Source organism: Ursus arctos, unplaced genomic scaffold (genome assembly GCF_023065955.2).
Source record: "Ursus arctos isolate Adak ecotype North America unplaced genomic scaffold, UrsArc2.0 scaffold_30, whole genome shotgun sequence".
NCBI classification, from domain to species: domain Eukaryota; kingdom Metazoa; phylum Chordata; class Mammalia; order Carnivora; family Ursidae; genus Ursus; species Ursus arctos.
Window position 1 is genome coordinate 25,907,788 of NW_026622986.1, and position 12,360 is coordinate 25,920,147.

General features: G+C 41.0%; 1 protein-coding gene across 2 annotated transcripts in view; it reads right to left on the bottom strand.

The window, feature by feature from the left end:
* The window catches only part of DHTKD1 (dehydrogenase E1 and transketolase domain containing 1), a 51,813-nt gene that overhangs the window by 8,975 nt on the left and 30,478 nt on the right, over window positions 1-12,360 (bottom strand). For both annotated transcript variants that reach the window (XM_026478639.4, XM_026478640.4), the window contains exons 10-13: window positions 11,930-12,069; window positions 6,121-6,271; window positions 4,757-4,863; window positions 3,540-3,704 (exon numbers count right to left, since the gene is read on the bottom strand). In XM_026478639.4, the coding sequence (XP_026334424.1) occupies window positions 3,540-3,704; window positions 4,757-4,863; window positions 6,121-6,271; window positions 11,930-12,069 (563 nt within the window). The remainder of the gene's footprint in view (window positions 1-3,539; window positions 3,705-4,756; window positions 4,864-6,120; window positions 6,272-11,929; window positions 12,070-12,360) is intronic.

Below are 12,360 nucleotides of genomic sequence, written 5' to 3' on the forward strand. Positions count from 1 at the left end.
TAATATAACACTGTATATTAGTTATATATATATATATACACACACATAATATATAGATTATGTATATTAGTATGTTAACTGGAATTAAAATTTAAATTTAAAAAGCCAAAAAATTTTAGGGGCGCCTGGGTGGCGCAGTCGTTAAGCATCTGCCTTCGGCTCAGGGCGTGATCCCAGCATTCTGGGATCGAGCCCCACATCAGGCTCCTCCGCTGGGAGCCTGCTTCTTCCTCTCCCACTCCCCCTGCTTGTGTTCCCTCTCTCGCTGGCTGTCTCTCTCTGTCAAATAAATAAATAAAATCTTAAAAAAAATTTTTTTAAATAAATAAAATTAGATACAGAAAATAGAGGAAAATATATACAAAAATGACAAAAGGATGATACAGACCAATATGCCTGATGAAAATGGATGCAAAAATTCTCACCCAGATACTAGCTAATTGGATCCAACTGTATATTAAAAAGATTATTCACCACAGCCAAGTGGGATTTATTCCTGGGCTGCAGGGGTGGCAATATCCGCAAATCAATCGACATGATACACTACGTTAATAAAAGAAAGGGTAAGAACCATACGATCCTCTTGATAGATGCAGAAAAAGCATTAATAAAATACAGCATCCTTTCTTGATAAAAACCCTCAACAAAGTAGGGATAGAGGGAACATACCTCAACATCATAAAGGCCATGTATGGAAGACCCACAGCAAATATCATCCACAATAGGGAAAACCTGAGAGCTTTCCCCCTAAGGTCAGGAACACGGCAGGGATGTCCACTCTCACCACCACTGTTCAACATAGTACTAGAAGTCCTAGCTTCAGCAATCATACAACAAAAAGAAAAAAGAAGGCATCTGAATTGGCAAAGAAGAAGTCAAACTTTCACTCTTCACAGATGACACGATACTCTATGTAGAAAACTCAGGAGACTCCACCAAAAAAATTGCTAGAACTCATATAGGAATTCAGCAAAGTCGCAAGATATAAAATCAGGCACAGAAGTCTGTTGCATTTCTACATACCAATAATGAAGCAGCAGAAAGAGAAATCAAGGAATCAGTCCATTTATAATTGCACCAAAAACCGTAAGATACCTAGGAATAAACCTACCAGAGGTAAAGGATCTGTACTCTGAAAACTATAGAACATTGATGAAAAAAATTGAGAAAGACACAGAGAAATGGAAAAACATTCCATGCTCATGAATTAGAATAAATATTAAAATGTCTACACTACCTGGGGCACCTGGGTGGCTCAGTCAGTGAAGCGTCTGCCTTTGGCTCAGGTCATGATCCCAGGGTCCCGGGATGGAGCCCCACGTTGGGGCTCATCAGGGAGGCTGTTTCTCCTTCTGCCCTCCCCCCGCCCCAGCTCATGCTCTCTCTCTTGCTCTCTCTCACTCTGTCTCTGTCTGATTGATAAATAAATAAATAAAATCTTTTTAAAAACTGTCTATAGTACCCATAGTAATCTACACATTCAATGCAATCCCTATCAAAATACCACCAGCATTTTTCACAGAGCTGGAACAAACAATTCTAAAATTTGTATGGAACCAGAAAAGAACCCAAAAAGCTAAAGTAATGTTGAAAAAGAACCAAAGCTGAAGGCATCACAATTCCAGACTTCAAACTGTATTATGAAGCTTTTATTATCAAGACAGTATGGTACTGGCACAAAAAACAGACACATAGATCAATGGAACGGAACAGAGAACCCAGAAATGGCCTCTCAGCTATATGGTCAACTAATCTTCGAAAAAGCAGGAAAGACTATCCAATGGAAAAAGACAGTCTCTTCAACAAATGGTGTTGGGAAAATTGGACAGCAACATGCAGAAGAATGAAACTGGACCAACTTTGCTACACCATAAACAAAAATAAATTCAAAATAGATGAAAGACCTAAATGTGAGACAGAAATCCATCAAAATCCTACAGGAGAATATAGGCAGCAACCTCTTTGACCTCGGCCACAGCAAATTCGTACAAGACATGTCTCCAGAGATAATGCTAAGTGAAATAAGTCAAGCAGAGAAAGACAACTATCATATGATTTCTCTCATCTATGGAACATAAGAACTAGGATGATCGGTAGGGGAAGAAAGGGATAAAGAAAGGGGGGGTAATCAGAAGGGGGAATGAAACATGAGAGACTATGGACTATGAGAAACAAACTGAGGGCCTCAGAGGGGAGGGGGGTGGGGGAATGGGATAGACCGGTGATGGGTAGTAAGGAGGGCACGTATTGCATGGTGCACTGGGTGTTATACACAACTAATGAATCATCGAGCCTTACATCGGAAACCGGGGATGTACTGTATGGTGACTAACATAATATAATAAAAAATCGTTATAAATAAAAAAAAATAAAAAAATAAAAAAAGACATGTCTCCAGAGGCAAGGGAAACAAAAGCAAAAATGAATTACAAGGACTTAATCAAGATAAAAAGCTTCTACGCAGCAAAGGAAACAATCAACAAAACTAAAAGGCAGCCTACGGAATGGGAGTAGATATTTGCAAAGTGACGTATCAGACAAAGGGCTAGTATTCAAAATCTATAAAGAACTCATCAAATGCAACACCCAAAAAACCAAAAATCCAGTAAAAAAACGGGCAGAAGACATGAACAGACATTTCTCCAAAGAAGACATACAAATGGCCAACAGACACATGAAAAAGTGCTCCGTGTCACTCATATCAGGGAAACACGAATCAAAACCACAATGAGATACTACCTCATACTGGTCAGAAGGGCTAAACTTAACTACTCAGGAAACAACAGATGTTGGTGAGGATGTGGAAAAAACAGAACCTTCTTGAACTGTTGGTGGGAATGCAAACTGGTGCAGCCACTCTGGAAAATAGTATGGAGTTTCCTCAAAAGGTTAAAAATAGAACTACCCTACAACCCAGCAATTGTACTACTAGGTATTCATCGAAAAGACTGATTCAAAGGGGCACATGCACCCCAATGTTTATAGCAGCAATGTCCAAACTATGGAAAGAGCCTAGATGTCCATCAACGGATGAATGGATAAAGATTTGGGATATATATATACACAATGGAATGTTACTCAGCCATCAAAAAGAGTGAAATCTTGCCATTTCCAACAATGTGGATAGAACTAGCGGGTATTATGCTAAGTGAAATAAGTCAGAGAATGAAAAATACCATACGATTTCATTCATATGTGGAATTTAAGAAACAAAACAGATGAACACAGGGGACAGGAAGGAAAAATAAAATAAGATGAAAACAGAGAGGGAGGCCAACCATAAGAGACTCCTAACTCTAGGAAACAAACTGAGGGTTGCTGCAGGGGAGGGGGGTGGGGGGATAGGGTAACTGGGTGACGGGCGTTAATGAGGGCACGTGATGTGATGAGCACTGGGTGTTCAATGCAACTGATGAGTCAACGAATTCTACCCCTGAAATTAATAATACACTGTATGTTAACAAACTTGAATTTAAATAAATTTTTTTTTTCTAAATGACAAAAGGAGAAAAGCTTCCTAACTAGTTTTTTCTACTTACAGGGAACCTGAGTAACATCTTCGGAGAAGCAACGATGAGGGGTTTTCGGAAGTTCCGGACCATCTGTCTCCTGAGCAAGTGGAAATACTGTGCAGGAGTAGTCGGGTGCGCCACGAACATGTTCACTGTGTCTCCATCTACCCCCTCTTCGACACTGTCACACATCTGAGGCAGAGATGGAAGAAAGGAGCAAATGCTCAGATCATCTAATTCAATCATAATGACACAGGCTGTCCTGAGGGAAACACAGCTGTTGACTGACGACTCCCAAACCGTATCTTCCAGATAAGTATGTATGTATTCTGTTTTTCTTCCCCAAACTGTGATTTTGTGTTTGTGTCACACATAGCCTTTAATTTACCTACAATTTATTTCTGTATTCTAATTTTTATAAAATCATTTTTCTGTATTATTATCTATCAATGTAACTATCCATCTGTCTATCTACTGTTCTATCTACCTTTCTACTAATTTGGCATCTAGTTGTATATTTTATTTGCACATATGCCAAAATAACGAATGATATTCACACACTAAGGTGATGTGTACAGGTGTCTCCATTTACTATGAAATGGATCACAGGATAATACGGGTTTATAGATAGAAGGATGGTAATGAGTCGATGTGATAAAACAAGTACAGTATAATAAAATATTAATGGTAGAATCTAAGGGGTCGGCATATGAATGTTCACTGGAAAATCTTATAAGTTTTCTGTATGTTTGAAAATTTTTATAACAAAGCATTAGGAAGCCATATGCATAAAAAGACGTAGGTAATGATCCTTACCAACGAATAACAGTGGTTATTTCTGGGTGGTTATTTACTTTTTTTTTTAATGATCAGGAATCATTTTATAAAAATACTATCATTACTTTAAAAAAAAATTTAAGTAAAAATACAGATTCTTAGGCCCCACTCCGAAGGATCTGATCTGGTGTTGGTCCCTGTATCTCTATTTACAAAAAGTTCCATAGGTGATTCTGATGACCAGCCTGGTTTGGGAACCCCTGACCTTTGCCATACAAGAACCACGATGCTAGTGAATGCAGGCATCACCTTGATAAGGAATACTGACATTGTGTTAAATCTGTGTCATTCAAATACTCCAAGGTCTTAGAGTTTGAGGTGTGCATGAATCTATAGGTGGTAGCTCTGTTTCAAAGCACCTAGGAAGCAGGAAGCATTCCTTGGCATCCAGAAGGCACGGGACATACCTGCAGGAACCGCTCTATGCGGCAAGAGGAGTGGTCGGGTCCGGCCCCGTCGTACCCGTGGGGAAGGAGGATGACGATGCCACTTTGTAGCAGCCACTTGGCCTCCCCTGGAAAGGCACATGACAGGGAGTAAGAACTCTCTGAAGCAGGAACAGTACGGCCTGATGTAACTTGGGTAGTGAAACAAATTTAGTTTGTTGTCTGATCCCCTAAAATCATTTCCATTCCATGCACTTTCCAGCAGTGTTACGTGCTTTGGAGGAAAACCTCCATCCTACTGGCTGAAACCCTATAGGACATGTTCACGGAACGGGCTTTAACAGATGGAAGACAAAATGAAGGGAAACCTTGTCCCGGTTTGAAGGACAGCATGTGTCTCCGATTCCAAGTGGCTCTTGCCTTTCCTCACTGCACCACTTACAACACAGGCCACTGTCCTCAGACTGAGGGTGCAGACATTTCAGGACAGCCTCTGGACATGTCAAAGTCTAGTCTCCTCAAGGCACTTTTCTTCCCCTTTTTTTTTAAGATTTTATTTATTTATTTGTCAGAAAGAACGAGAGAGAGAGCACAAGCAAGGAGGGCTGCAGGCAGAGGGAGAAGCAGGAACCCCCCGCCGCCCCGCTGAGCAAGGAGCCTGATGCGGGACTCGATCCCAGGACCCTGGGATCATGACCTGAGCTGAAGGCAGACGCTTCACCGACTGAGCCACCCAGGCGCCCGAGCACTTTTCTTCCTTACAACTACAAGGTTACAGAGAAACACAGCCATAGTGAGGCCTAAAGTGTACGAATTCCAACAGTGGATCCCCCAGACCAGAAAACAGGGTGACAGGGACTCACACTTGTACTTTACTGTGTACCTTTGTATTTTACAATAAGCAGGTTCTGCTTTTGTAAATGATGATTAAAAACAATAAAGATGCACAACCGCCAGCTTTCAGATACTTGAATATCCCTGGGTTGAGGAGAGTGGATTTTCAAGGCTGCCATTCGCTCTGAGTGCAAATCCTCACTATGTCACCATTGCCTGCTTGGTATTCATGTCACAGCTCCTAAACATGCCCCAAACGCAGACCCGAAAGTCCATTGCCTAGGAGCTGGCAGGTACATGCCCTGCTCCCTACAGCCAAGCACACTCCCCTGGAGAAGGTGCCGCCGACAGTCAGAGTGGCCCCCAGCCCTCTGGCAGCTTTCATAACCATCCATTAGCTGCGAGGCTCCAGTAGATGGCAGGGCAGCCCCCCCAACTCTCCTGAGGGGCTGTGCTACGGCGTCACATAAGCAGCTATGGCCCTTTCCATTCATTTGTCCCCAAGAGGCTAAGGCCGTGCATCCACTCCACACACACACATCAACACCAACCTCCAGAGATGAACGTGTCAAAAATGATCTGAGCACCATTGAAGAAATCACCAAACTGAGCCTCCCAGAGGGGAAGTAACTTGGGGCTTTCAATGCTCATTCCATATTCAAATCCCAGGACAGCCTCTTCTGACAACGGGCTGTTGCTGACCTAATGCAAAGGAAGAGAACAGAAACACTGTCATGCCAGGAAAGATGGGACATGAATCAGTAAAAGCATCACAAACCTCTCAAAAGGGAGGAGGGGCCCAGAGGGGAGCTTTCTTTCCAGTCATCTCCACATTTCTTTGAGAAAGGAGATTTACTGCTCTCTGTGAATGATGCATTTGGGGAAAGTTGGCACAAAGAGAAAAGGAGGGAAAAGAATGGAATATGGGCATTAAAGATTTTCTTTAAGGATAAGCAAAATTAGGTGGCTCAGGCAGTTAAGCAGCCAACTCTGATCTCAGCTCAGGTCTTGATTTCAGGGTCATGAGTTCAAGCCCTATGTTGGGCTCCACACTGGGCGTGGAGCCTACTTAAAAAAATAAAAAAATAATTTAAAAATTTTCAAAAAGGATAAACAAAATTAAGTTCTCAGATAACCTGTCTTTATTGCTGAGAGTAAAACTGTGTCATACAAGCTTTTAAAAAAATACCACAAAACAAAGGGTGGAAGTTACCAAAAGAAGGCCTACCTTTGGTTAGAATCCATTATTCTAATATCCTATCTGCACAATAAAGCAAAAGAACCATCACGACATGGTAAGATAAAAAAGAAACACAGAATATAAAATTAGATCTCTGAGGAGGCAAAAAAGACAGGACAATTAAATGCAACATGATTCTATTCAGTCAAGGATAACACGGGTGGATCTAGAGGGTACGAGGCTAAGCGAAATAAGTCACGCAGAGAAAGACAAATACCTATGAGTTTGCTTATATGTGGAATCTAAGAAACAAGAGAAATGAAAAAACAAACAAAAGCAGAAACAGACCCATAGATACAGAGTACGAATTGGTGATCGCTGGTGGGGGGCGGGGATGGGCAAAATGGTGGAAGACACTGGGAAGTCCAAGGTTCCAGTGATGGAATGAATAAGTCACAGGGTGAAAGGTACAGCACAGGGAGTATCGTCACTGGTACTTGGAATATCGTCATAAGGTGACAGATGGACATTACATCTGTGAGCACAGCATAACATACAGACCTGTCACATCACCATATTGTACACCTGAAACTAATACAACAGTGTGTGTCAACTCTACTTCAATTTTAAAAATGATAAAAAAATAAATAAACAGAAATAAATGCAACATGATTCTGAACAGGGCTGGAGAATGAGATGGTAGTTATGTTTCAAGGTTCAGTTCCTGACGTGGATGGTTATACTGCTGTGGTGGAGGAGAAGGTCCTTGTTCGCAGGAAACGTGCATTCAGGGCAGGAGGTGAGCAACCTGGTATTTCCATCTTGATGTCTCAAATGTTTCAGAAGGAGAAAAAGTCCCTTTTGTACATCAAACTTTTTCATAATTTCGTCTTTGTTTCAAAATGTTTCTAGAAGATATCTGTAAGTCATGTATTTGTAGAATATTAGTCGGCGATAAAAAGGAATGAGATAGTGACACTGGCTACCACATGGATGAACCCTGAACACACAATGTTAGAGAAGGAAGCCAGTCACAAAAGGCTACTTATGACTCTATTTATATGAAAAGTCCAAAATAGGCAAATCAATAGAAATAGAAAGTAAATTAATGGTCAGCAGCCGAGAGAAGGAAGGAATGGGGAGACTTCTCCTGGGTATGGGGTTTCTTTCTGGGGGTGATGAAAATTTTCTGAGACTAGATAGTGCTGATATTTGCATAACTCTGTGAATATACTAAAAACCACTGAATTGTATACATTGAAAGACTGAATTCAAGAAGTTATATCTCAATAAATCTTTTATTTAAAAAAAAAAAAAAAAAGCCTGTGGAGATGCCTGAGAGGCTCAGTTGGTTAAGCATCTGACTCTTGGTTTTGGTTCAGGTCATGATCTCAGTGTCATGAGATCAAGCCCCAGGTCAGGCTCCACGCTGGGAGTCTGCTTGAGATTCTCTCTCTCCCTCTCCCTTTGCCCCTCACCCTGAGAGGGCTCTCTCCCTCTCTCTCTCTCTCAAAAAAAAACAAAAACAAAACAAAAAAACTCTTGGAAAAAAATTACATCTCCACTATGACTACAAGTATAAAATTTTGTGATTTATATGGTTAAGCACTCAGTGACAACATAGAAAAATAAAAATAGATAACTTATTAGCATGGTAGGATTATGTATAATTTGTCTTTTCTGATTTTTCTTTTGATTTCAGTTATAATCTGTGTTACATTAATTTTAAAAGACAGCTGCATTTCTCAGATTCCTGGGTGCATTGTAAATGGGGTTTAGACTGACCACTATACCCGTACCTTCTGTCTGTCCTCACCTCCTCATCTGTCTTCCTACCCAAGGCTGACATACCCACCCATGCCCTAAATCCATTCTTCCTTTCTGCTTCTTCACCACCTTCATCACCTAATTCCTGTTTTCTGAACCCCTCCTCGCTGACTTTCCCCTCATGGCAGACAGAAATCAATAGCTCAAAAATGCAACAAGAAACACTTGCCTGACCGGTGCTCTACAGCTATAGCTTCCTGTCACGGTCAAGCTTCTGGAAGAATTATCTAATCCACTTGTCTCCAGTTCTGTAACTCCTGTTTACCCCTCAAGCTAGTGCAATCTAGCTTCTGTTCCCACCGTGGTGGAAAACAGCTCTATGTGAGGTTGACCTTCCAGTTGCTAAATCCAATGGCCATGTTACTTGTCCTCATATCTGACTTCTCCCTCCTTTAGCTCATGACAGAGCCACTCCCATTTATCCTTCTGCCTTTCTGGATGCTCTTTCGGGAAGTACTTTTCCCTCTGCCAGTGCCTTAAAAACTGTTTTTCCCAGGACCCTATCCCTCGGCCCTCCTCCTAGTCTTCTACACCCTGATGATGTCCAAACGTGCATCTCAAGACTAGATTCCTTCATTAACTCCAGACATATGTATCTAATTGCCTTTCTGTAACTGACAGAAACTTCTATGTTCTTTAGCCACCTCAAAGGCAAATGTCCAAAACTGAATCCATCATCTTTCCTTACCAAACCTATTTCCTCTCTTCACTTTCTATTTGTGTGAATGCCACCAGCATATAGCAAATGTCTGAGTCAGGAAGCCAGGAGATAAGCAAGACTGGTCTTTCTTCTCCATTCCCTACATCTATCACTAAGTCCTATAGCTGTTCTCAAATCCGGTCCCATATTCTGTCTGCACCACTCCTGCCCTAATTCAGGTCCCCGAGATTTCCTGCCTAGACGATTGAGAAGCCTCCTTAGAAATTGCCCTTACCTCAATAAAGCTGGGACGGAAAAACTGTCCAAAGTTCTCATCCATCTTCAGCTTCTAAAGCACTGTCAGGAGGGCTCTTTCTGATACCTTTCTGATCACCTATTCAAAATTCCTCCAAGGTTTCCAGCTTGCGTAACATTTCAAGTCTTTCACAATGTGGGGAGTCTGGCCAGTCTCCTCTTTACTCCTATAACCACTTTGCAGCTGAACCTCCAGACACATGAAGCTATTTGGAGTTCCTGGCTTCTCACTTCACAGGTTTTGTATGTATGATTGTGCCCATCTGGAACGTTCTCCCTACATGCATCAGACTAGGCAACTCCTCATGTCCTTCCAGCCCCAGCTCAAATCGGGCTTCCTCTCCCAAGCTTCTCCTGACTTCCCAAGTAGACTCACTGCACCTTCACGTATGCGTTTAGTGTACTTTATACACTTGTATACACACATCTACCTTCGTTTCTTGGATTAATTAATGCTTTTATTTATTCCAAAATGCATTTGAGATGCCTCATAATATACATAATAGACAAAGTGATAATGTAAATGTAAGCAGAGAGAAAAAAGATGAAGCTTGAGACATAGAACAGAGTGGAAAGACAACCTGGTGGCATACAGTCACCAAGGGTACCATGGCCTCCACCCCTTCCTGGGAGCCACCACTGACAGGGGAATGCCACGCAGTTGCAGAATTCATGGTGCATACACAATATAGACAAACCACTGCTCAGTGAGCTGCGACCACTCTCAGTACCACGAACAAGAAGGAGGTCATCCCAGGGTCTTCATATAAAGGACACAGTATTAGATAATTAATGAAATCTTTGACATTTACTTGGGGCTTTCTAAATAGTAATATTCAAAATGAACCAATACGAGTATCAAGTCACAATTCAATGAAGGACATTGGGGTGGGGGGATACTTCTGATTTCAGTATCTAGATCCCCAATTTGACTTGATCCAGGGGTAGATTTCAGACTAACGTAAAGAAAAGATGAGCTCTGTGTCCTTTTAAGTAATTGTTCTGGAATCTTGATTTTGACAAGTGAATTTTTTTTAAATATTGAGTTATTAGTAAACTCAAGATTATACTCAAACAAGTGACTAGAATAGGAAAAAAGATGACATGCCACTAAACATACCTCAGAGGATAATTTATTTTAATAAACATCATGTGCCCGGCACTATGCTAGCTGTCGGAGAGAGAAAAATGAAAAGACCTGGGGTAACTGGATGGCTCAGTCACTGAAGCGTCTGCCTTCAGCTCAGGTCATGATCCTGGGGTCCTGGGATCAAGCCTCACGTGAGGCTCCCTGCTAAGGGGGGAGTCTGCTTTTCCCTCTGCCTCTCCACCCACTTGTGCTTGCTCTCTCTCTCTCTCAAATAAATAAATAAATAAATAAATAAAATTTTAAAAAATGAAAAGACCCAGGCCCTGCCTTTGACTCTAATGAGAAGAGTTCAGTGACTAGCACATAGAAATATATAGTAATAGATACATTCGTTGAGCTCACTAAACCTTAGAAAATAAGGTAACCTTGAGAAAGCTGGGCATTTTTTTATTTTAAAGTAAGCTCTATGCCCACCTCGGTGCTTGAACTCATGACCCGAAGATCAAGAGTTTCATCCTCTACTGACTGAGCCAACCACGTGTTCTAGGCCTTTTTTTTTTAATAGGCAAGAAATGTTGGCTTATTATCCACATCTTTGGCTTACTTTAATGAATTCAGCAACACACAGATTACAACGTCAGTTTTGGACTGACAAAATGAACATCTATTTGACATTTACAAAGCTGTAGATAAGTGCCTGGAGTAAATAAAACAGCTCTAGTCTACTCACTAGTACTCTGCTTCCACCCCAAGTGTATAGACCTCCATTCTCCACCCATTCAGCACCCTTTATTTCAAAAAGGACTGAACCCATGTTGTTGCAAATGGTAAGATTTCACTCTTTTTTATGGCTGAGTAATATCTAGAGGGTATAATGCTAAGTGAAATAAGTCAGAGAAAGACAACTACCATATGACTTGATTCATATGTGGAATTTAAAAAATGAACGAAAGAACGAAAAGAAAAAGACAAAAAAACCAGACTCTTAGAGAATAAACCGGTCGTTACCAGAGGGGAGGTGGATAGGTGGACGGGGGGAATGGGGGGATGAGGGGCTGGGTGAAATAAGTGAAGGGACTAAGAGTACACTTATCGAGATGAGCACCAGGTGATGCATGGAAGTGTTGAATCACTATATTGTACATCTGAAACTAATATAACATCAGGTTAATTATACTGGAATTTAAAAATAATTAAAAAAAAAGATTGAAACCAAAGTTGCTAACATCTGTTTCTAGTTGCTGTAAGAATCCTGTAACTATAATTATCAGCACCTGAGTATTACAATGGATTAAAAAGACATCCTACCTCTAGAAACCCCTTCTGATTAGGGTCCATATGGTTCAGAGGGATATAGGTGTCATCGGTCTTCTGGCAAACAACCATTGCATGCCTTTGACTAAAAGTTCCACGGCCAACATCTTGTCCACTCAGACGCACATTAAAACCTTAAGCAAACAGGCGGGGAAGAAAGAAAAATCCAGATTCCCATGAATAACCTAAGTATTAACAAGGCATGGTGACCCTGAATTCTTAAACATCAGCTCATCCTGAGAATTTTCCTTAGCAAAGAGATTATCCTTATTAAAATATACCAGTCCTATATTCAAAAGTCTGGGTAAGGTAAGAATATACAAGAATGGAGAGTCATCATTTGCTCTACAGTCTTTAGAGGAAAATATCTTTCCAATCCATTCAGCAAAGAGCCCTTTGTTTCCCAGCAAGAAATGTTATGTCGT